Raw genomic sequence first — 23,868 nt, 5'->3', positions numbered from 1 at the left:
CACACGAAGCGGCTGCACTGGGGCTCTGAGCCTTGGTGTTGAGTGTCGCTCGCGGAGTGTCTGATTTACGTTTGTCTTGCTACGAGAGAAGTGATGGTACCATTTTGTGCGCATCTGCACGTGCTGGTGGAAGCGCCTTGATTCCAAATACCACAAAGACCAGCTCTGGGCCAAGCTAAGTACAAGAATATTCAAAAGGATGGGTTTTCTATTTATTTTGTTTTCCCTTTGTCTGTATTTGAGTCCGTGTGAAGAGGCGCCTCGACTTTCGGATTTATTTACTTCATGTTGTTGTCATTACCTTTTGAATTATTGTCCTTTGTAAGTATTTGTTTATTTTCATTAAATGTGTTCACTTTAAGAAACTGTATCTGTGTATTTGTATTGGGGTTTGAGTCTAACCCCCCCCTCCACATGCATCCATTACTGTGCTGTGCTCCTCCGCCACTCCGCATTGCGCCCTGTCCCTCCCACATGCATTATAATCTCTGAGGATCAACATGTCCGCCTCCTATTAATAAGGAAACACTCTACCATCAGGGGGCTAGTGGTGTTAACCGCCCATCACCACAACTTGGGGGGGGGGGGTTAACCTGTGACGGCCACCCCAGTGACTATATATATATATATATATATACATATATATACATATATATAGAAGAAGAAGAAGAAGAAGATATATAGATATATATATATATATATATATATATATATATATATATATATATATATATATATATATATATATATATATTGTTACGGCTGTGGAAATTCACAGAACACCATTCAGGCTTCCCCAAGATCAGTTATATCGATAAGTCTGTGTTCAGATTAGATTTCCCCAGCGATGTCTAAAGGGTATTATTCGTGTAACCGGGCTGTGATCTGTGAGGTAGCCATTTTTCTTTTGCTATTGTTATTTTGGACCAACCGCATTTCAACAACCACAACCACCTTCTCCACAGCCGCCAACCACAACCACCTTCTCCACAGCCACCAACCACAACCACCTTCTCCACAATGCCAACCACAACCACCTTCTCCAAAATGCCAACCACAGCCACCATCTCCTAAACCACATCTCCTCCAATAACCAACAATGAACAACATCGCTTCACCTTCAACTCCGCAAACGCCGCCATCTTTGCGCCAGCCACGGCGAGTTCCCAGCGAACATCGCTGCAAACAGACGCGGGGGTTTCTTCGTTGTGCAGGGACGGTAATTTCACCCACGTCCGCTCTCCTTTGTGGGCGCCAGCGACGGTGATTTCACCCACGTCCGCTCGCTCCGAGCTTCGCCTCAAATTCGGATCAGGAGATCGAAGGGGGCGGAGCCAGTGGGGGTCAGAGGTGAGGGATCAGAGATCAAACCTCGCCTCACCATATAACAAACATATAATCAAATATAATATATATATATATATATATATATATATTATATTTGATTATATATTTATATATATATATATATATATATATATATATATATATATATATATATATATATATATATATATATATATATAATCAAACCTCACCATATAATCAAACCATATAACAGCACGCAGAGCGCCAAGCTAGAGTCAGTCAGTCAGTCGGTCTGGGTTTGGAGTTGTGTGAAGATCAAGGTTCGAGTCCAGTGGAGGGCAGTGGAGGTCTGGGTTCGCCGAGGAGCCAAGGAGCGTGGCCAAGCCTGCCGTGCCGCACAGAACTGCGCGTTCGTGTGTGGGACGTGGAGAGGCCGGAGAGGAGTCGCCAGCTAGCGGCATAATGGTCCGAGGTGATCAGGCCTTGGGACATTCCGAGCAACGCTGAGGGATGGACGGGCTCTTACAGAGGGCATCAACTCTAAAAGAGCAAGGACCCGTTCGTTCCTCTGAGGCGTTGCCGACTGGGCCCGAATCACCAGGCCGCCCGACAAGGCCTGGGCCAAACTGCGGTCATGCCAGCTGCCGTGAGGACGGGACGTCACGGGTCGCCCCAGCGAGGCACCACGAAGGTGAAGGTAACCAGCCCGGCCTCTCAGAGCTGATGCGGTCATCACAGCTCCGTGCTCATAAAGACCCAAGAGGTCCAGTCTACCCCTTGTCTTTCCTGGGGTTTTTTTTCCTTGTTTCTTTGCATGAACGTTGTGGTGCCATGTCCTTCGGTAGAACTGATGTAAAGTGCAAGTGACTGTACATAATAAATATACGGTTGTCGTCTTTGTCTTGCTCGCGTCTTGTCCCTACCCCCATTCCTTGCATGCTTGTATATCTCTGCATTGCTGCTTTGACCGTATATGTGTGCAATAAATGTCCTTGTGTGAATGTTAACCCGTTCGTCGCGTCCTTTTCCTTCAAAATTGAACTGCCGTATTGTGTTCGGAATATAGCTGGCTTTTTAATAGCCGATAATAGAATCAGATCCAACGGGGCTTTCGCAACCAATACCCCGCTCGGTTATCCCAAAACGAAGTGAGCTGCTTAAGCGGCTCGTTTCCAAGCGGGCCCCGTTGAGGTACAGTCTCTCGGTAGTCTGCCCGCGTGATTAATTACATCCTAACAATTCGGCGATTGACCCTGTAGTGCGTGGGTAGAATGTTGACTCGGCTGTAGTGTGCATTAAAAACACACCCGTAGCGGGATTTCGGCGTTGATCCGGAAAGCTACGACTGGATTGCTCATCCAGTGGGCGTACGGCCGTGATTCGGCTAAAAGCGGCTGTCCGCACGCCGGCGGGCGGAAATCTACAACAATATATATGTATATGTATATATGTATATATATATATATATATATATATATATATATATATATGTATATGTATATATGTATATATATATATATATATATATATATATATATATGAAAAATGTATATATAATATCTGGTTGCGATTCGTATTTTATGATTGGTTGAAGTGAAATTGTTATTTATTTATTAAGTTATTTTCTAATTTTTTTGTTTGTTTGTTTGTGTACCCTCTGGCAAGATGAAACGCTTTTGTCTATGAATCTTTTAAAGTTTAAGTCTGTTTTTCTCACGATACCAATGAATACAAATATTTCACTTTTGAGAATGTTAACGTTTCAATCAAATAGAATACCTGTTTTGTCTGCTCTCATTGTTTGGGATCATAAGCACGCAACAGGTCTGAAATATTATTTTTATTTTCAAATGGAACCCACAAGTAATTTTTATGTTTATATCACTGTTCAAAGCAAATTATGTGCTGTGGGTTTTGAAAAAATTCCCCTGCTTAATATTCCTTTTAGTACAATGGAGTGGATTTCCTGCGGTGGTCACAGTACCAGAAGTGAGAGTTTGGTCTCCATCCTAGGCACAAATACTATACGTAGGCTCACATACCTGTGTGGAGAACTTAGGAATCACCCTAATTGTCATAAATGGTTTGCAGCCACAAATGGTTGGGTGTTTTAAAGCATGTACAATTAAGCTTTCTTTTGGCAGAAACCTCTGCTTAGAATGAGGTCAACCTTTTTGTGTGAATGAAAGGGTCCTCATTTTAGCGGGGGGGGGGGAGGGGGAGTTGTGCTTTCTTGCCCTGTTTATGCTTAATTGGTGGTGATTTTGGGGATGCAGCATGTATCTAGCATGGAGGACGGCTGCGGCATGTAATGTCGTATGGAGGTACAACATGGAGGACAGCTAGCTTTGGTCTGTTGATCATTTGAAGGAACCTGTTGCTTTCCTTTTGTTTGAAAGATACAGCTGGATTTAAGTGTTGACAAATTGATTCCTGCGATGAAATCTTTTCTTCCAAGAATTTCTGAGTTCCGAAGCCAAGCAAGCTGCGTCACTTCTTTCGGAAAGTCGAACCGGTATCATAGCTGGTATCTGTCTCCTTATACATAGTCATTATTCCCTCTCAGGACCCGAGCTAGTTCAACAAGTGAGATTGTAGCAGGATTGAGTGCCAGTATGACTGCGTTTCAAGCGTCTGGCTCCCTGCCCTACACCCGGAGGAAGTAATTTGCACAAATTTCCATTGTGCGTTCCTGCGGTGAGCCATTCACATGGATTTCTCGGTTTGCTTCAGCCATTACTTTGAATACCTTGCGCTAAGTTGCATGGCTGAAATACCACCTTTTCCAACTATTTGTCATTCTTCAAGTTTTCAGGTTTTCCTCTTCAGCCACAGGGATATCCAGAAGTCGTATTTGGCAATCTTATTCATTACATTTTTGTGGGTTCTCTAGATAATGGACTGGTTGGTTTCATGCTTTTCATCCAGGCAAGAAGCCTTTGAATGTTCTTATTGTGATATATTGTAATATCTTGGATCCAAATCACGAGGTTTTTTGTGGGGGGGGGGGGAACTTTAATAAAGTAAAGAGTTGACAAACTGTTATGGGGGAGATTGATGAAATTATTTCATGTGAAATTGTAAATCAAGCTCTCTGCACTTCGGCGAACCTCAATTATGTATTATAAAATAGGGTGTGAAGAGGGTGTTACAATAAAAGGTTGTTAAAAAGAATAATGGGTGCTATGTTTAGAGTGGCTGTTTATTTGCTGTTATTTCTTCCAATTATTCTTCCTACACTTTCTACAAATTGCATCACCGACCACCTGAATTTGTGGTATGAGGTTATTTGACTTCAGGACCATCATCTTCAACTTTTCAGTGAAGATCTGGCAGTATCTTCCCTCCCACTTTCACTTACCAAACACCTCGTGCCGTACCATCCATGGCTTATCCTTAATCACCAACCGCTATTACCTTGGCATTTCACGATGTGAGCTCAAGGCCCTCAAGGCGCTCAAAGCGATCTGTGATTATGGGAATTTGGTGTGAAGGCGCCATGATTAATCCCTAATTAACATCATTGTGGAGGTGATAAGCACTCTGTGTTCTGAAGTATCGTCGAGCTGAGAGTCATGTTATCCACCATGATGACGTGTGCTTTTGATGGGTTCAAATTCTGGAAATTGCCCTCACTGCAGATTAGTTTCTCATGCACTTTTAACCAATCTATCCATACCAGGTCTGAATATGAATTATACGCCAGAAATGCAGACCACTTGGAAACACGAATTCAGATGAATCACTGTTTACCTGTATGATTTCTCATTGAGTGAAAAATTATTACCTCTGCCACCGAAGGCGGACGGAGGTTACCTATTCACCCATGTCTGTTTGTTTGTTTGTTTGTTACTTGCAAAAATCGAAGATTGTTCAAGTATATTGGTCAGTCGATTTGTCACCTACAGGTCACAATTTTAAACCGACCTTCATGAAACGTCACCACATGGTAGAGTTTGTCGTAAGGAAAAAGCTTCTTGTTTTTGAGGTCAAAAGGTCAATGTAGGCCAAAGGTCAACAACTTTGATGAGATTTCTAAAATCCTCAGTTTTCATCCGATTGACTTGAAATTTGAAGGGAAGTTATATTTCAGGTCACTGAATTAAACTCGCAAATTATTTTTGAGCTTGACATAGACCAAAAGATCAACATAGGCCCAAGGTCAACAACTTAGGTGAGATTTGTAAAATCCTCAATTTTCATCCAACTGACTTGGAATTTGAAAAGGATTTATATTTCAGGTCAGTGAATTCAACTAGCCAATTATTTTTGAGGTCCACATCGGCCAAAAGGTCCACATAGGCCGAATTTCTAAAATTGTCAATTTTCATCCGATTGACTTGAAATTTGAAAAGGAGTTCCAGATTTGGTCATTGAATTCAAGCACCAATTATTTTTGAGATCAAATTTGTTTTGTGGATTTTGCAAGTATCGTGCTCTGCATGACTTCTTTGTTTGTGAGCAGGATATCTCACAAAGTTTTCTTCTTCTTCTTTTTCTTGCATATGGCAGCTGAGCTGCCGGGTAGCTATCATTTCTTGGAAGCGTGACTGTGTCGGTGATGCAGTGCCCCTCTACCATTTCACACTGGTACTCATTTCGCCGACCTTGGAAGGATGACAGGCTGAGTCAACTCCCTGGTGCATTACTTCAGCGGCCAACGGGGCTTGAACTCAGGACCATAGGATCCCAAGCCACCACCCTAACCACAAGGCCAACACCAGGCTACACAAAGTTATCGACGGGTTCAGATGAAACTTGGTAGATAGGTTGGGCATGTGACCGGGACGAATTGATGAAATATCAGTGAAGATCCGGATTTCACCATTTTTCTGTTTACTGATGATGACCAATCTTCTGGAGCCAAATAGGATCCATACCCAGATCTTATCTGGATCCTGATCACTTCACCAGTCCAGATCACTTCACCGATTCACCAATCCAGATCCAGATTTTTACCATTATTCTGTGATCCAAATCTTCTGTCCATCCGTCTGTCCATCCTTCACGCAATCTCCTCCTCAACAATTGGGCAGAAATTCACGAAACTTGTCAGTTATGATCACCACATGGCTAGAAGGTTGCCTTTGCCTCATGGAAAGCAAACCCAACTGAGTTTAAGGTAGCGTTCTGGGCCCTGTTCTTTTTCTGGTTTTCATCAATGATCTCTCCGACTCTCTGGAAAATCTTCTTTATCTCTTTGCTGATGACTCCACCCTCTGTCGTACCATCTCTCATCCCTCGGACCGGCAAGCAGCAGCTTCTTCGCTCACTCCAGATTTGGGTAAAATCACAAAACTGGTCCAACACGTGGAACATGTCTTTCAATCCGGACAAATCTCACACTCTCACTATGTCTCTTTGAAAGGACCGTTTAGAAAACCCCCCCATACACTTTCTCAACAATCCTCTGGAAGAAGTCCTTTCTTTCAAGCTTCTGGGTCTCACTATCTGCCATGATCTTTCCTGGGAAAGCCACATTTCAAACCTCGCCTCCAAAGCCAGTCGCCGACTGGGAATCTTCCGTTGTGCAAAGTCCTTCCTCGGCCCACCTGAGCTCCTGACCACTTATAAAGCTTTCGTCGAAATCCTGAAGGCGTACTGCTCTCCCCTCTGGGCTGGTTCTCCTGCCTCCCACCTTTCTCGGCTTCACGCTGTGGAAACCAAGGCATTTCGGATCATCGGCATTTCCCGCAATGAGACTGAGTCTTTGGGCCTCTCACTCTCTCACCGCAGGCAGGTCGGTGGTCTTTCTGTCTTCTACTGTCTCCTCTCCAGCCTCCCCCCCCCCCGCGCTCTCTCTGCGATTTGTCTCCCCCATATTTTCGCATGGAGCTCAAGGTCCGCCAACAACCCCCTTCTGGTAAAACTACCAAAATCACGAATCACTGCTCACCTTCACTCTTTCATTCCTCTTTTTTCCCACCTTTGGCATAAACTCCCTCACTCCATTCAATCCCATTCTTCCCTCCAGGCCTTCAAAACAGGAGTTCACCACCACCTCTTATCGTCCCCCATCCAAATCCTCGATCCTTTCTACTCCCGTTAATCCACCCAAGCCCACCTCCTTCAAATTCCCTGCTTTCCTTCCTGAAAATCCCTGTAATGTCCATCTTGTATTCCCCATGTTCCCCGCCCCATCCCTCTCCCTTTCACAGGTCTCCTCATGTCTCTGTTCCCCACTGTTTTGTCCTTCCCACTCCCGCCCCTCCTGTCTCATGCTCCCCTTGATGTCCGTTGTGTGTTAGCTCTCACACGAGCCTCGACAAGGTTTACAAAAAATAATAATAAATAAATAATTAAAAAGGTACAATAGTCATGTCATTTTTGGCTTCGCCCCCTGGGGTAGGGTCAAAAAGTCAAGACCGAACAATGTAATTACGGGCACATTTTAAAACATCTCTATAATGAAACTTTGCATATGCAATCAAAATTTGGGGACTCATGAAATATGTGACGATTTCTTTGGATATGACACTTGGTCATTCTCCAAGGTGTGGGGAATTTGTGTCACAGGAGTCAAAACAGAGAAAAAATTTAATTCAAAATTTGATATTGGGTCATTCTTTGTGGACAAAACTTTGTGGATTAGTTGGGGAGGTGACAACAAGAAGTCGATTCGAATTTGGTTCATGTACGGTTGCAGATCCAGTCTATCAAGGGGATACAAAACATAAACTGTTCAGCCTGGTGGAGGTATGCGCTCTACCGAGTGTTGTTCCAGTTTATATGATGTGTTAGGTATTCCAAATCCGATTTTATTGTTTGGTAAATCCCAAAGTTATAAGATAGGGCTCACATACAGAAAGCAGTCAATAACATTGCCTAGAACTGTGTATAAGCTCAGAATAGAATGTTTCCCCAGGCAAAAATAACATTCCTTTCCGGTAGTAATTCTCTGCAGACTACTGTAGTATTTGAGAGTAAAACTCTCATATACTATAGTTCTAACTGTAGCATTTTGCCTGGGCACAATCTTTGTGAACTTCATCTCATCTACTGTATCCTGATATCCTAAAATGTTCTCCATTTCTACGACCCTGCTTGCTTTATTACCTCCGTCACCAAGGTGGAAGCAGGTGATGTTTTCACCCCCCCCCCCCTGTCTGTGTCTGTCTTTATCTGTTTCTTGCAAAATCGAAGATTTTTCAAGTATATTGGTCAGTCGATTTTCTTATTGTCTGTTTGTTGGTCAATCGCCTACAGCTCACAATTCTAAACCGATCATCATTAAACTTTATCAAGTTGTAGAGGTCATCTTAACTGAGAAGCCTATTGATTTTTAGGTCAAAGGTTAAAGGTCGTCTTTAGGTAAAATTTCTAAAATCGTCAATTTACATCCTACTAACTTGAAAGTTGAACAGGATTTGCATAGTTCGTCACTGAATTGGGAAACCAACTATTTTTGAGGTCAAAGGTCAACTCAAGGTCAAACTTCTCAAATAAAAATTAATCTGCTAAATCGTCAATTTTCATTCGATTAACCTGAAAATTAAGCAGCAATTGCATAGTGCATCACTGAATTTGGAAACCAACTGTTTTTGAGGTCAAAAGCTCAAAGGTCAACTCAAGGTCAAACTTCTAAAATCATCAATTTCAATCTGAATCATCAATTTTCACCCAATTGACCTGATCTTTGATTGAGGTTGTCAATTTTAATCTTAATGAAATGGACAATTTGATGTATCCATGGCAAGCTTTGGAGAGGGGGATGGATTTTGCAAGCATCGTGCTCTGCACGACGTCTTTTTCTTATTTGTTTGTGTGCAGGATATCTCAAAAGGTTGTAGACGGATCCGGATGAAATTTTGTGGGCAGGTTGGCTGTGTGACAAGGACAAACTGATTCGATGTTGGTGAAGATCTGGATCCGGATCCGGACTACTAGAATTTTTAAAGTGATTATTCACCATCGAGAGATGTAGCTAAAACTGATATATCGCTCGATAATCTCAAAAATATATTGGACCCAGTATGTTATTCCGGATCAGGCATTGCATGGCAGAGGTATGCGCTCTCCCAAGTACCCTTCCAGTTTAGAATTGGTACACTTATCCAGAATGATTTTGCATTTTTATAATATCTGTAGAAAAGCCTTGATTTCTTCAACTTTGCTTCCTCTCCTATGCCCACCCATTTTGCTCATATAATATATCAAGGCATTTACAAGGCAAGGTATTCTCTGCAATTATGTCCTCTGAATCTGTGTCTGATATCAAAGTTGATCACCAAGTTTTGTCCAAATGCAATCAAGCTGCACGTAATACAATATACGTCATCCTTTGTGGTGATTGTCAAATCTGCTTGAACTATGTTTGGCTTCTGGAAACATTAACAGACTACAAACCTGGCCTTCTTCATTCCATCCAGCTGAAATAAAAGAGAAATCCTGGTTTCGCCAAGTGGCACTCTATACGAACATCAGCATCATCCCGTGTCCCACTGGCAATCGTTCCACTTGCATTGGAAGTCCCATGATGCTACTTCAAGGAAAACAGCTGGTTGTTTTTAATCGGACAATTTACCTCCTCCTATATTGCAGCAAAAACGACATTTTGACCTCCTTCCATCCTCCCCCTTTTTCTTTATTCCTTCAAGGTTTGCTTTACTTTTCTCTCTCTTATACCCCAACTACTCCTACCCTCCTCTGTTTTTTGTTTGTTTATTTTATTTTTTTTGTTCTTCCACCCTTCCCTCGTACTGTTCCTCTCTTCATTTTATTTATCTCGGTTTACTTGTCACTTTTCCCTCCATCCCCTTCTGCAAATGTCTTTATCAATGTGCAGAAAATGAAAGTTATAAAGTATTGGAAGTTATTTAGTATCTATACTATGTACAAAGCAGGGATTGTCCATCTGTTTGTTTGTTAGTTCTTTCGCCAGTTTATAGCGATTTTGATGAAACTTGGCGCGTGCACTTTGGTTCCGACATGATGTCCTATGGGGGGGGGGGATCATGATCCTCAGGGCTGTTCATGACGAAAATTCAGACTCTTGCTGAAAGTCATGAGGATGTAAATGCAGAGATGTATAAATAATCTGTCGAGCATTGAGATGAATCATCATCAAATCTATCTTCTTCCTTCTCTTCTTGTTTATAATCTCGACTTTAAAGCGAACAGTCTGTTTATTCACTGTCCGGCAGGAAGGTACAGAGGAGGCACTTACCTTTGAGCTGACCAGTCAGAGTTTGATTCCTTACCTGACTATAAACTGTTGGATTGGTGCTTCACAGGTTGAGAGAAGCTGTAGAAAAGGCATCACAAAGTTCCATTCCTTTGATGGACATTAAAACAGAGGACCCATCTGCCAGCATCGGTTGTTGGTCAAAGTTGAACATCTCTTGGTCTGTTTCCAAAAGAGGAAGCGAGTATTGCCTGTACCCTAGAATGATTTCCAAATCTTTTCCACCTTCAGTCAAATGTCAGATATGACCAGCAAGTTCTTGGTGGGAACATTTGGGACCAATAAAGTAGCAGAGAGTCATGCAGTTGGGAAATCAGTCAATTGCTTATAAGTTGAGAGAGAGAGAGACAGTCAGACAGACAGACAGACAGAGATAGATTGGGACCATACTCTGTGCAGAGCGTTGGTGCTGCCTAAGCAGTCTCCTTGGCTATTGGGCACAATCCTGGACGGGTCGCCACTCCGACACAGTATACTAACATGCCGGCACTCATTTTGCCGACCTCGAAAGGATGACTGGCTGAGTTAACCACACCTGGTATTAATTCAACAGCTGAGTGGGATTTGAACTCAGGAGCCTAGGATCCAAAGCCCGCCACCCTAACCCTAAAGCCAACACCAGGTATATATAACTTAAGGTGATAAGTTCAAATAAACTAGCTTTTGTAAGTACTTAACAGTACATTGTGTGCATGTGTGTGTGTGTGCGTGCATGTGTATTGTTATGTCTGTCTTTCTTCTTGGGACTACGATGCAGTAATTCCTCTTTATTTTGAATTCACTAACTGCCCTTTTGGTTGTAGGGAAATTGCAACCAAACGTGATAGGCAAACTCAAGACTCTTCCCCCACCTTCTCTATGAGGTGTCCTAAGTATGTGAGCATCACGATCTCCTTGTTGGAGGGGGGGGGAGATGTTTGTCTTGACAAAAGTCCAGGCTGTCACTGAAAATCACAGTGGTGTACTACTGTAATGTCCTGTGTAGCTATATGGACATAGTGTCAATGCAGCTGGGCAATTAAACAACGGGGATGGGTGTTAATTGGATTGTCAAAAGTCTCATAAATCCAGAAAGGCAGAATCTGCAGAAAAGGCAACTTTTAAAGTGAATAAAATGGTGATGGACTCCTGTTTACTGAATCTTTTTTGAGAAGGCTCACCCACGTTGTTCAAGCGAGGTTCTCATTCAGTCTGTGCCTTGGGGCTGGGAAACCCCAAATTGTCTGCAAAGAATGCTCCCACATGTGAGCAGATCGTTAAGACAGTTTTTCACCTTTAGAGACTGAGCACCAAGAGAAAAGGGTTTTGTTCACCTTATTGGCCTTGTAACAAGCAGAAAATAAGTTAGTTGCTTTAGTGTTCTCCCTTGGTGCTCGTATCTTTCCTAGCTTCCCCTGCTTCCCCACTGCCCTCTTTCCCCTGTTGAGTGCAGGGGCATGTGTGGCCAGAAGGGCAACCTCAGGAACGTCACATGTCTCCCCCGCCCCCGCCCCCATCCCTGTCCTTGCCATGTTGTGAGTCTGGCAATTTGAAATTTATTCTTCTGTCCAAGATGGAGGCAAAAATCCCACATCTTATCCATGGTAGTTCCAAAATTTCCAACACAAAGGACATCAATGGGTCACACTTTAATGCCCTTATACGTATAATCACGTATAATCACTAAATCACATTTCAACATTTTACCTCTTATTCATTGTTCATCACAATATTTACACATGGACATTGCTTTAATGACTACCTGTTTCATGCGGTGCAAGTTTTTGTGAGGTTTTTTTTTTGTGTGTGTCACTTCATCGCTTGAATTGAATTTTTTTCAAACTCAACCCTGTCATAGTTTCCACCACCAAACACTCTAATTAATACCCAAATCAGAACCTATTTTTACAATTGAACCTTTGTTTCCACCATTATTAACCTCCGGCGGACTTAGTCCGAAACGAGGACTTATGCATTTGGTCTCAATTTTTGTGTCCATGTGTGCGTGCGTGCGTCCGCAACCATATCTTGCAGATGTATGGACCGATTTTATTCGTACTTGGCAAAAATACAACGCATGATGGTATACATAAGCACATAATTTTGTTTCACGATGCGATCAAAGATGGCTGACTGGCGGCCATTTTAGTTGTAAAAAATAACAACCAGATGTTAAACACGTCCTCAACCATTTCTCGGACATGCATTTACCATCTTGTTCAAACTTGGCACAGAGATAATGAATGAAGGTTTACATAAGCACATCGTTTTCTTTTTGAGATCAGATCCAAGATGGCCGACTGGCGGCCATTTTGCTACTTAAATGTGTCCCCAACCATTTCTCAGACATGCGTGGTCGCATTTTATTCAAACTTGGCACAAGCACGGTACATGTGCCCCTCACTTTATTTTGAAATTTGATCAAAGATGGCCGACTGGTAGACTACGAGAATACTCGTAGTTGGCAGTTAACGTGTTTAAATCATTATTTTATTAAAATTGAAGTATATACCTGAACACTGTGCGGGGTATCGCGTTCTATGAACTCTCTAGTTACCTCCGCCACCGAAGGTGAAGGAGGTTATGTTTTCACCCCTCTCTCTTTCTGTTTATCTGTTTGTCTGTCTGTCTATACAGGATATCTCAAAATATTGTGGACGGATCCAGATGAAATTTTGTTGGCAGGTTTGGTGTGTCACAAGAATGAACTCATTTGATTTTCGTGAAGATTCGGGTCCTGATCTGACTCCTAGGATTTTTAAGGGATTATTCACCATTGAGAGATAGGGCCAAAAACGATATATATAGCATGATGTTTCAAAAATGTATTGGGCCCGATATGTTCTCGTCGATCAGGCATTACGTGGCGGAGGTATGCGCTCTACAGAGTGCCCTTCTAGTTTTTAAAATATATTTGGATATGTTAAAGATGATGCAAATACAATTGGCTTTTCTTGGTGTGTTAACCTTTGGAGATGAGGATAATGGTCCAACAATGTGGACAATCCACAGCATTCCTGTAAAAATGGTTGAAACAAAAAATAATCAACACCATGAAATTACAACAGAAAATGAATGATGTGTTTGTTTTGAATTTCTTGTCACCTCTTCCATCGAACACCTCACATGTCTACTCGGTCCACATCACACCTGGAAGGCAAGCTATAGCCTTTTGTTTTTCCTTTTCTTTGAAAACGATCAATTCGAGTGGCAGCCTTTGGCCTAATTACTGCAGTATCACCACAATATTTTAGTGCCTTTGTCTAAGGGGGTTTACTTTTGTTTTGGATGAAGATTGTGTACAGAGAATGAAAAATGACACTGCAAATATTAACAGGTGAATATGGAAACATACTTTACCTACATATACAGTTCAAGTACAAACAGATACTTTTTGCCTGAACAATGACCAGAAACATCCTTGATGTGGCATAAAGAGTTCAACTCGTCACAAAACGAAGAACGTTCTTTATTTTTGTGTTAGGGTGAACAATGTTGCTTTTATTATGCAAAATGCAAGAATCAACAGACGTTTGACAGCACCACTGTAGCTTGTGCCATACAAATGGTGTGTGTGTGTGTGTGTGTGTGTGTGTGTGTGTGTGTGTGTGTGTGTGTGTGTGTGTGTGTGTGTGTGTGTGTGTGTGTGTGTGTGTGTGTGTGTGTGTGTGTGTGTGTGTGTGTGTGTGTGTGTGTGTGTTTTTGAGATCTTGCAAATAAAGGGTCAACTGTGATCTTTCAAATAACATCAGGTATGATAAAGGATTACGATTGAGAAATTGTATCTCAAATGTGAGTGAAACTTTTGTCTAGTTACCCCGCGCACATGAAGCAAAAGGTTCACTTCTGTCTGTCTGTCTGTCTGTCTGTCTGTCTGTCTGTCCATCCGTCTGTCCACCCGCAAAGGTCAGTTTATGATGGAGGAACAACTTGATTTCAATTGAATGGTGTATTTTGAACATGAATCGGAAAACAAACCTGTAGTTTAGCACTACTTTGGTTCTGAATTTGTCCCAGTCGTGCAGGTGCGCAGAGAGGAGTGAGATAATATATTTACACTTGGCAGTCAAACAAAGTTGAAAATCATTCTGAACAGGAAACTTACTGTTTTTAAGGACGTTATAAATAACCCAAACGACAAGCACGAATAATATTAATGTAATGTGTTAAATGAGGTGGTGTAAAACACACTGCATCAATGGTAATAAACTTCTGGATTTTTTTTCTTTTCTACAACCTTTAAAATATTTTCTTGTTTCAATTTAATTTACACTCGAACACTGCGTGGGGTAAGGTGTTCTATGAACTTTCTAGTTAAGTGAAATAACGTGTATTTTGGGCTTTTCGGACAGGGTTCTCCACATTTTGTGAAAGTTGTGCTGCTACTACTACCTTTCCAGGGAGAATGATGTCTTTGGAAAGGTAGTGGCAGCTTAAATGGCAGATAGTTGTCAACTGCAATTAAATAGTTAGAAGCATTGGGGATAGAGGGGTACACATAACCAAATCCATTGGGATCATACTCTGTGCAGAGCGTCGGTGCTGCCGAAGCAGTCTCATGGGCTATTGGGCGCAATCCTAAGATGGGTCGTCACTCTGACGCAAGATACTCGAATGGATCAATCATCCCAGCAAGCTGGTACTTATTTTGCTTACCTCGGAAGGATGACAGGCTGAATCAACCCCACCTGGTGATAATTAAACGAGAGCAGGATTTGAACTCAGGACCCTCGGATCCCAAGCCTGTCACCCTAACCATTGAGCCAACACCAGGCATAGGGTACATGTATATTGACAGACATGCACGGGCAAGATGGGCCTGATGACCTCCTCCTACATTGAACTTCCTTGTACGTATTTACCTGTGCTTTGGTAAAATAAATAGGTCTACATGTTCATGATACTATTTGTATTATTTACGATAAAACATTTGATCCCTTTCGAATTATGTTCAGTACGTTTGACATAACAAAGCACATCAAATTAGTCAGAGTACATACATATTACTTTTACCATTTAATTGTCACGAGCTTACAACAAGGTGTGGACCCACATGTATAAAAAAAAAATGATCACGCTACGTTTATGGGTCATAAATATACGAAAAGAGAATCATTGTAATTTTAGCAGCGTCTCGCATAGCGAAAGCTGCTCGAAGAACACTCGGCGTTGTTCTTCTTCTTGTTGTTCTTGTGAAGACAAAACCTCTATATTAGGACTCGGCTCTTTTATATACACGATCCGGATCTCCTTAAATACTAAACATCTGTACACATCCTCGCATTGAGGGTTCCTTTTGAGAGCGTCTATCATGAACTTTTAAATATATTCGGACATTTGCTTTAAAGTTTCGAAAAGTTCACGTCACTATTTAAAGATTATTCCATTTATCGTATTGTAATTTCGTAAATACACTATATATCGTAAATACGTAAATACACTATGACGGGTCTCGCTATTGGCTTAATCAAGCCACGTGACGAAATATCGGAAGTTGATGTTTTTTTTTTTTTATCCGACAAAACCTTTCGGACGCTGCTCTTGGACACATTTGTCCTTGTTACTTACGAGAATGCAAAACTAATGTTATTAAAATGTAATAACTTTTATCGATTATAATCGAATAATCGATTTGAAATGGAGGATTGGATCAACGTTTACAGTTTATGATTTTCATTCAAACGTCATACTTTGACGAGGGTAATTTCATTAACATATGAGGTCGTGCTGAAAAGTAATGCCTCCTATCCTTTTTCTCCAAAACAGGTGAAGATATTCAAATGAAACAAAGACAAATACTAACATCAATCATTATTCTACCATGCTGCATAGTTATTTCTCACCATAATCACCACTGCGGTCCATGCAATTCTGCCAATGTACAAGTAGTTTTGTGATGCCGTCATGATAGAACTGTGCATCACAGCGGCCTTGACATCACGGTTGGAAGAAAAATATTCTCCACGAAGGTGTTCCTTAAATTTGGGGAAGAGATGATAATCCAACTGAGCCAAGTCTGGAGCTGCATAGCGGGTGCTGTGAGGTGGTGAAACCGATGCAACCAATTTCTTCAATCATTCGTGCACTCGGATGAGGCAGTGCATTGTCATGCTGGAAGAGAACCATCTGCATGTCAGGACGAACCCTCAAAATCGGTGCTTTCAGTTTCTTTAGTGTTTCAATTTAGCGCTCGGAGTTGATGGTGGTACCCTTTCACATGGATTCCAAATGGAATATCTTCTTCACGTCCCCAAAAAGCCGTAAGCATGACTTTCTCGGAAGATTCTTGTAACTTGAATTTATTTGGTTCTGGTGATCCTTTGTGGAACTACTTCTGTTGACTGTCTCTTACTCTTCGGATCGAAATGGTGCACACAACTGTCATCTCCAGTCACAATATTGAGCAGGAACTGGTTATCTTCAGGTTCATCTTCATGTTTATCAACTCAATAACTGCACGCTGATTTAACAGTACCGCCAACATTGTGCTGCCCTCTGCCATCTTGACTAACGTAGCACTGTAGAGTGAAAGGAAAGTTGTACTTTGACATATATTTTTTTATAGGGGCCACCCCCATGGGCGGGACCCAATAGAAAGACTCCGCCGAGGAGAAGGAAGAGAACGGAGTCCTGACCAAGGAGTCCACGTGAGAGCACACGTAGAGGCTTGTGAGTGCCTGAGAGAGGACACGAAGGAGTTCACGAGTTTGCACATTAGTGGAGACTGGAGAGTCCACCAAGAGAGACTGGTGTGCAAGGAAAACCGAGACCTCACTTGGAGGATAAGCCTCGTGTGGTTCGACCCAAGCTGGATCACCCTGTGGTTTAGAGGGCCTGGAGATAAAAGGAAAAAGGGGACCATGTGGCCCAGTGGAAGGCCTACTCATCGCTGGCCCGGCTCGCGGACATTTGACTTTTTCTGGACACCATCAAGTCCTGTGCACACACCAGTGGATCAGTGAAGAAAAGGGAAGTCCCACCTGCATTCTTGTTTGTTGTGCAAGTGTGATAGTGGTGCCCAGTGGGTTATGTTTTATGGTTTATTTCTTCATTGTACCGTATATAAGTTTGCATATCCCATTCTCCTCTTTGTGTCTTTTTGACTCGTTTGGTTGGTTCCGTTATTATTGCGTCTTGTCGACCCTCTTCCCTGTGCTTCGTTTTGTAAAATATTATCCTTTCAAAGGTAAGAGCATGTTTCAGCCATCTACTTCCCACGTGGGTTTGCCGTCGTTTCGGCTCATTTGGGTGACCTTGGGGAATGGTAAAAGTAAAGTAAAATCGAACGCAGTGTTATGAAAGATCATTTGGACCATTTCTCGGGCCATAAGGTCCCGGCTCTGGGGAATTCCGCGTTAACGTGTACTTAGACGCGACAATACATTGTACGTCCATGAGGGTAATTGTAATCTTTGTATTTCTGAATTAGCAGTAGTAGTGGATGATAAATAAGTTTAGGCCTATCTTTCAAGGTCATTATTTCACCATCTATCTCATCTTTTTGTTTTAAGATGTTTTTTGTGCAGAGAGAACTTCTTATCTGCAAAACTGAATTGTCTGGCTTGCTTCGATATCCAAAACTGCATTGGCAAAACAACACAGCAGATAGCACACTTGATAGATTGTAAAGAAATAAAATCTGCTTTTCCTTCCAAGCTTGTGCTCCCTGCCCTCACACCTTGCTCAGCTTTACACTGTGGATATCAAGGCCTTCAAAATCATTGGAATCTCCTGCAATGAAGCTAAGTCTCTGGGTCTGTCACCTTTACATCACAGAGAGGTTGGTGGTCTCTTTGTCTTCCAGTGCTTCCTTTCTGGTTTTGCACCCTCTTCCCTTTCCATGCTCTGTCCCGCTCCATGCTCTGCCCCCCCCCCTCCAGGTCTTAGCAGTGTGCATGCGGTCTTCCAGTAACCCCCTTTTGGTGAAACTCCCAAAATACAGACTTTCTGCTCACTTTCACTCATTTCTCCTCTTTTTGTTTTTTTCTGCCTGTGGAACCAACTTCCTCAGTCTCTTCAATTTCAATCTTCCCTCCAGGGCTTCAAGCCAGCTGTTCACCACTACCTTGGGTCATCCACCATCCATACTCATGATCTCTTCTACCCCAAATGACCTCATTTCCAGGCACTCTCTTTTTCCATGTTCTTTTGATCCCCCCCCCCTCTGACACCCCTTTTCATTTTGTACTTGTGGGTTGTTCCTTTTCTGTTTCATCTCTGTTTTCACCTTTTTCTTCTTGTCTTCTTTCTGTGTTTCATTCAGAGTGGGTGCAGCTTGTTCACACCCGTGTGTCCTTCTCCCCCCCCCCCCTTAATCTCACTCTCACTTCTCTGCTGGTGGTGTTACCCACTTTCCATTTTGTTCCCTTCCATTTGGTCGATCTCTTCTACGAGCCGACATCATGTCTACAAAAGAAAAAGAAAATCCTCCCCACGTTCCTTATTTCTCCAGGTCTCCCTCTATTCTGCCCTCAACCCCGCTGTTGGTGTGTCCCACTCCCCTCCCCCTCATTCTACTTTTCCTTACCTCTGCAACCAAGGGTGGACTGCGGTTATGTTTTCATGTCTGTCTGTCTGTCTGTTTGTCTATCAGCAGGATATCTAAAAAGGTTGTAAACGGATTCGGACAAAACGAGGTGGATGATGGTAGCAAGAACAAGCCGAATAGATTTGAGTTCAGGCCCGCATCCAGATCCGGCCGATCAGTCGATACAAAACGTAAACTGTTCAGCCTGGCGGAGGTATGGTCTGCACTGAGTGCCGTTCTAGTTTCGTTCTGTGATGTCCTGATGTATTCCGTGTTCTTGCTCTCTCCACGTGCTTAGACACTGTGTACAACAATATATCAAAGTCGATGGTGTGCCATCACAAATCCCCACTTTTCCCACCTCAAGCAAGGTTGAAAGATGGCAAAGAGTTCCACCAGGAATGACCCAAGATCAAATTTTAAGTAAAAAAAAAAATCTTATGTTTTGACCCCTGTGACCCTTAGTCCCCACCCTCTCGGCATGCACAGGAGGTCAAATCCCCAAAAAATGTTATGTATTTCATGCGTCCCCCCCCCCCAATGTTGATTGCATATACAAAATGTCATTAAAATGTTTTAAAATGTGCCTGTAATTGTATGTTTTTGGGGGTTTTGACCTTTTGACCTCACCCTAGGGGAGGGGGCCAAAAAATGATACGGCTCTTGTACTTTCTTGCCATGTGTTGATCGTAACTACTAAGCTTGGTGAATTTCTGCACAACATTTAGGAGGAGATAGTATCACGGATGGACAGACAGACGTACCCAATTTCAAACAGACGAACAGAACCCTCCCCTACCCCCCCCCCCTCTCCGGTGTTTAAATTTTTTTTTTTTAAACTGTGGAGATAAAAAGTATTTTCAGTAACATATTGCAGAAGCTAAACACAAAAGAGCCGCACAGTCTGATTGGCTACATTTGTCCAATCGGCAGACGTTTAATGTGCTCGCTGCATACAGCTGGTCAATCTGACGTTGAGCAGAAAAAGTGTTTTTAAGCGACAACATTCCAATATCCAGTTTGGGAATAAACATTTTAACAAAAAAAAACAAACCCCCAAAAAACACGCACCCAAAATCATCGTCTCGGCACGACATTCTACTGAAGGTGGCAGAATTTTCTTCGGGTGCCGGAGATGGCTCACCTAATTTTTGCAATTTTTTAAAATTACATTAAATTTTTTGTGTGGGATCTTTTACGTCCACCAACTAATGTAGCAGACAATACATGAAGCTTATCTTCCATTAAAGGAACGACGGCACATTTTGTGATGCAATGCCCTGCCCGTTAAGCAACAATCCCAACAGTTCATAGTCAGGTCGGGAATTGACCGTAACTGGACAGTTCATAGGCAAGTATGCTACGTCTACACCATCCTTTCAGACCTGAAGACCTTTTTCCAACAAAAATGTACGTTGGTTTTTATCACTCAGCCCAAATTGAGCTAAGGGGTATTGTCGTCACAGGCATTGTCCGGCGTCCGTCCGGGCGTCTGTCAACTTTTGGTTTCCATCGATTTCGAGGAGAACGCCTTGTCCGATTAAATCCATTTTTGCAGTGTGTGTTGGGGCTGGGTAGAGGAAGGTTCCTTTGGAAAATGGACATGCTGCAATTTTCAATATGGCCACCATCTTGAAATTGGTTTGCATCAAGGAGCTGAGGGGTTACGCCCGCTTTGCGGTGCTATTTTTCTTTTTGCAAAAACAGTCAGCAGTGCACCGCTCAGCAGCCGTGTGTGAAGCGCTGGTCGTGGGATTTTATAGAAAATGCTGGCTGTTTGGGGTTGACGCACCACCACGAGGGCCTGATTCTGTGGTGCTGCCTTTTTGGTCGTGCCATGTTGCTATTGTGCCAGCTGTTGAGTGACATCATGGTGATGGTGTTGAGTCAGAATGTCATTTTGCCATGTTGTGACTATTTTCTGATGGTGTGTTGCTCTGATAATAGCATAGTCCTATGGTGATGACTGGTAACACCATGTTATGGTGTTGTCTCTTTATTAATAATGCATGTTTGGTGACAATATGCTGATGCGACAGAGTGTAGGCTCCACTGTGTATTAATGTTTGTACCTAATTTGCACTGGGAGGCCATATACATCTTACTTTAAGCTAAATATAATGCATCAGACCGAATATTAACAACGTACAAAGTGTATCCACCTGGGGGATTTATTCTCATTTACAATATATGAGGCAAGAGAATAGAGATGGAGCAGTGGGCTAAATATTATTTTGACAAGCGTAGTGTCTGCCGGCACAGTTTCACGTGCTCGTATCAGAAATGTTGAAATGTATTTTAAGTTAGCAATTTCAGATTATGGCCACGTGACTTGCCTCAAAGGTCCAGGTTGAGAGCTCGAACCGCAAAGTTTTTTTTTGTTTTTTTAAAACTTTTTGTCAATATTTTATACCACTTTATCGTCGGAGCAAGCTTTCTCCTGATACGCGTACACTGCCGCCTTCACTTTGTTTTACCATCAAAGCACTTCAAATGTGGTAAAACAGTATTCACAGTGAAGAGGGGATCAATTGAGCATGCTTCCTGTTAAAGTTGTTTCCCCAGTGACAGCTGCAGGCGTCACTGCAGTTTCGATATCCATGGGTCTGCGAAACCAAAGTGTGCATTCACCGAAATCCACGTGAAATTATCTTTGCAATGTGGTGAAACGTTTTCTTTCATTATTGCATCAACAGGCAGTAAAACAAAAGGTAATGTAGTTGTGATGTTGGCAAGTGATACGCGCAACGAAGAGATTTGCTTCCACAGTTCTGTCATTATTGTAATCGTGATCAGCAGTGAAACACGAGATACCTACTGCGGTAGCAGCTTGCTCTGTTGGCACGTGCAAAATTCCACACGAAGCAAACATATAAATGAAAGATGACTGCACATCAATGAGATTATATAACATTGCCTGGAGTTTGCACACGAGCACACCTGCTTCACTGTTCTCTAAATTGCCTCCTATTCTTTGCCCTAAATCCACCACTTTTGCCCTCGTTCCCGCTTTAGGTGCAATAACCGCACACAGTGTGTGGTGGTGGCTGGTACTGATGTTTTTCCTGACCCCTGCCCTGGGACCTACAAATTCCTGGAGGTTCAGTACGAGTGTGTACCATACAGTGAGTGACCAGCATCCCACGATTAACCGCAACAGCCCCGACATCGAGTCTGATGCACGACTGTTCCCCTTGATTAACTCACCATTCATGCTGTAACATTGTACTTCTGTCAAACCATTACCCTATCCTTATCCCTTGTCAGTCTTTCTTTGTCCAGGGACACTGCGAGTGGTTTCATTAGGCCAGCACCTCTTTGAGTCTGATCAACAAGCAGGATCCTGGTGTAAAGACCCGCTCCAAGCTACTGATAGGGTTTACTACATGCCTTGGACTCCATATCGAACCGATAGCATTACCGAGTTTGCAACACTTGAAGATTTTATTGCTGGACGCCCCGCCACTAACTACAAGCTGCCTCACCGAGTCGACGGCACGGGTTTTGTGGTGTATGATGGTGCCGCGTTCTTCAACAAAGAAAGAACGAGAAATGTCGTCCGCTACGACTTGCGTTCCCGAGTAAAAAGTGGAGAAGCAGTCATCCCGGCGGCAAATTACCACGACACGTCACCATATCGCTGGGGTGGGAAGTCGGACTTGGATCTGGCAGTCGATGAGAACGGCTTGTGGGTTATATATGCAACAGAACAAAATGCCGGGCGACTTGTGGTGTCACGCCTGAACCCGTACACACTTCTTGTTGAGGGTACATGGACGACGGGTTACGACAAGCGCTCTGCCTCGAATGCTTTTGTGGCATGTGGTGTTTTGTACGTCATTCGCTCCGTTTATGAAGATGATGAAAGTGGAGATAATGGAGCGGGGGAAAACAGGATTGAGTATGCTTACGACACTGCAAAAGAGAAAGGAGCGTGGATTTCTGTCCCTTTCCCAAACCCCTACCGGTACATCGCTTCAGTGGGATACAACCCTCGTGATATTGCACTTTACGTGTGGAACAATTTTCACATCCTGCGCTATGGCCTGGAGTTCAGTCCAATTCCGGAAACCGCAGGTAAGCCGTCACCCTGCCTTACTGCATCAGAACACTTTGCTGTTATTCTGGCTGTTCCGCCCTGCTGTTATTCCCTTCACAAGTGAGTCCGGTACTTCTGACTGTGCACAGATCCAACTTTGATCCCACCTTTTCATCGCATTCCTGAGACCATCAGCTACAAGCCCCAAAGTTTGCCCAGTCCTTGGCCCTCGGAAGGTGAACTCTCGTGGACTTCGCTCCCAGCAGGGCCCGAGCAAGGCACCCGTTTGCCATGCCCACCCGAAGAACGACGACAAATATACTGGCCACGTACTCCCCAGGGTGGAGTAGCCAAAATGCCTTGCCCAGCTGGCACCTTAGGTAGGCTACATTATCTTTGGAAACCTTGTATGCTTAAAAAAAAATTTTTTAATGCAAATTGGTTTGCCAATTTTGTGTTTTGATTAATTCTGGTCTTGTCCTACGTTTCCATCTGTGAACAAGACCCCAAAACACTAAAGTTTGCTGATTCTTCTTCCTCGGTTTCCCGTTTACTCATATAGATGACCACACACACACACACACACACACACACACACACACACATACACACACACACACACACACACACACACACACACACACACACACACACACACACACACGCACTTGCACACCTTTAATGAATTATTAATTTGAGTGTAAACACAACAAGCTGCCGTCTGGTTAACAATCATTTGTTATGTTGATGGATGCTAGTCCTTTGATCTCAGTTTCAGATCCCGCCCCTCACCTACCCCTTTACTTCCCCCCCCCCCACCCCAACTTTTGA

General features: G+C 42.9%; 1 protein-coding gene across 6 annotated transcripts in view; it reads left to right on the top strand.

Moving 5' to 3' along the window:
- LOC147031534 (adhesion G protein-coupled receptor L2-like) overlaps positions 1 to 23,868 on the top strand; it is a 156,239-nt gene that overhangs the window by 46,110 nt on the left and 86,261 nt on the right. For all 6 annotated transcript variants that reach the window (XM_085864628.1, XM_085864609.1, XM_085864619.1 and 3 more), the window contains 3 exons: positions 22,014 to 22,123; positions 22,266 to 23,075; positions 23,187 to 23,417. In XM_085864628.1, the coding sequence (XP_085720754.1) occupies positions 22,014 to 22,123; positions 22,266 to 23,075; positions 23,187 to 23,417 (1,151 nt within the window). The remainder of the gene's footprint in view (positions 1 to 22,013; positions 22,124 to 22,265; positions 23,076 to 23,186; positions 23,418 to 23,868) is intronic.

This window comes from Eptatretus burgeri, chromosome 2 (genome assembly GCF_056783735.1).
Source record: "Eptatretus burgeri isolate ZD-2024b chromosome 2, Ebu_testis_v1, whole genome shotgun sequence".
In the NCBI taxonomy this organism is placed as follows: domain Eukaryota; kingdom Metazoa; phylum Chordata; class Myxini; order Myxiniformes; family Myxinidae; genus Eptatretus; species Eptatretus burgeri.
Note: the sequence above shows the minus strand (reverse complement) of the source record. Positions and strands in the feature narration are given on the sequence as shown.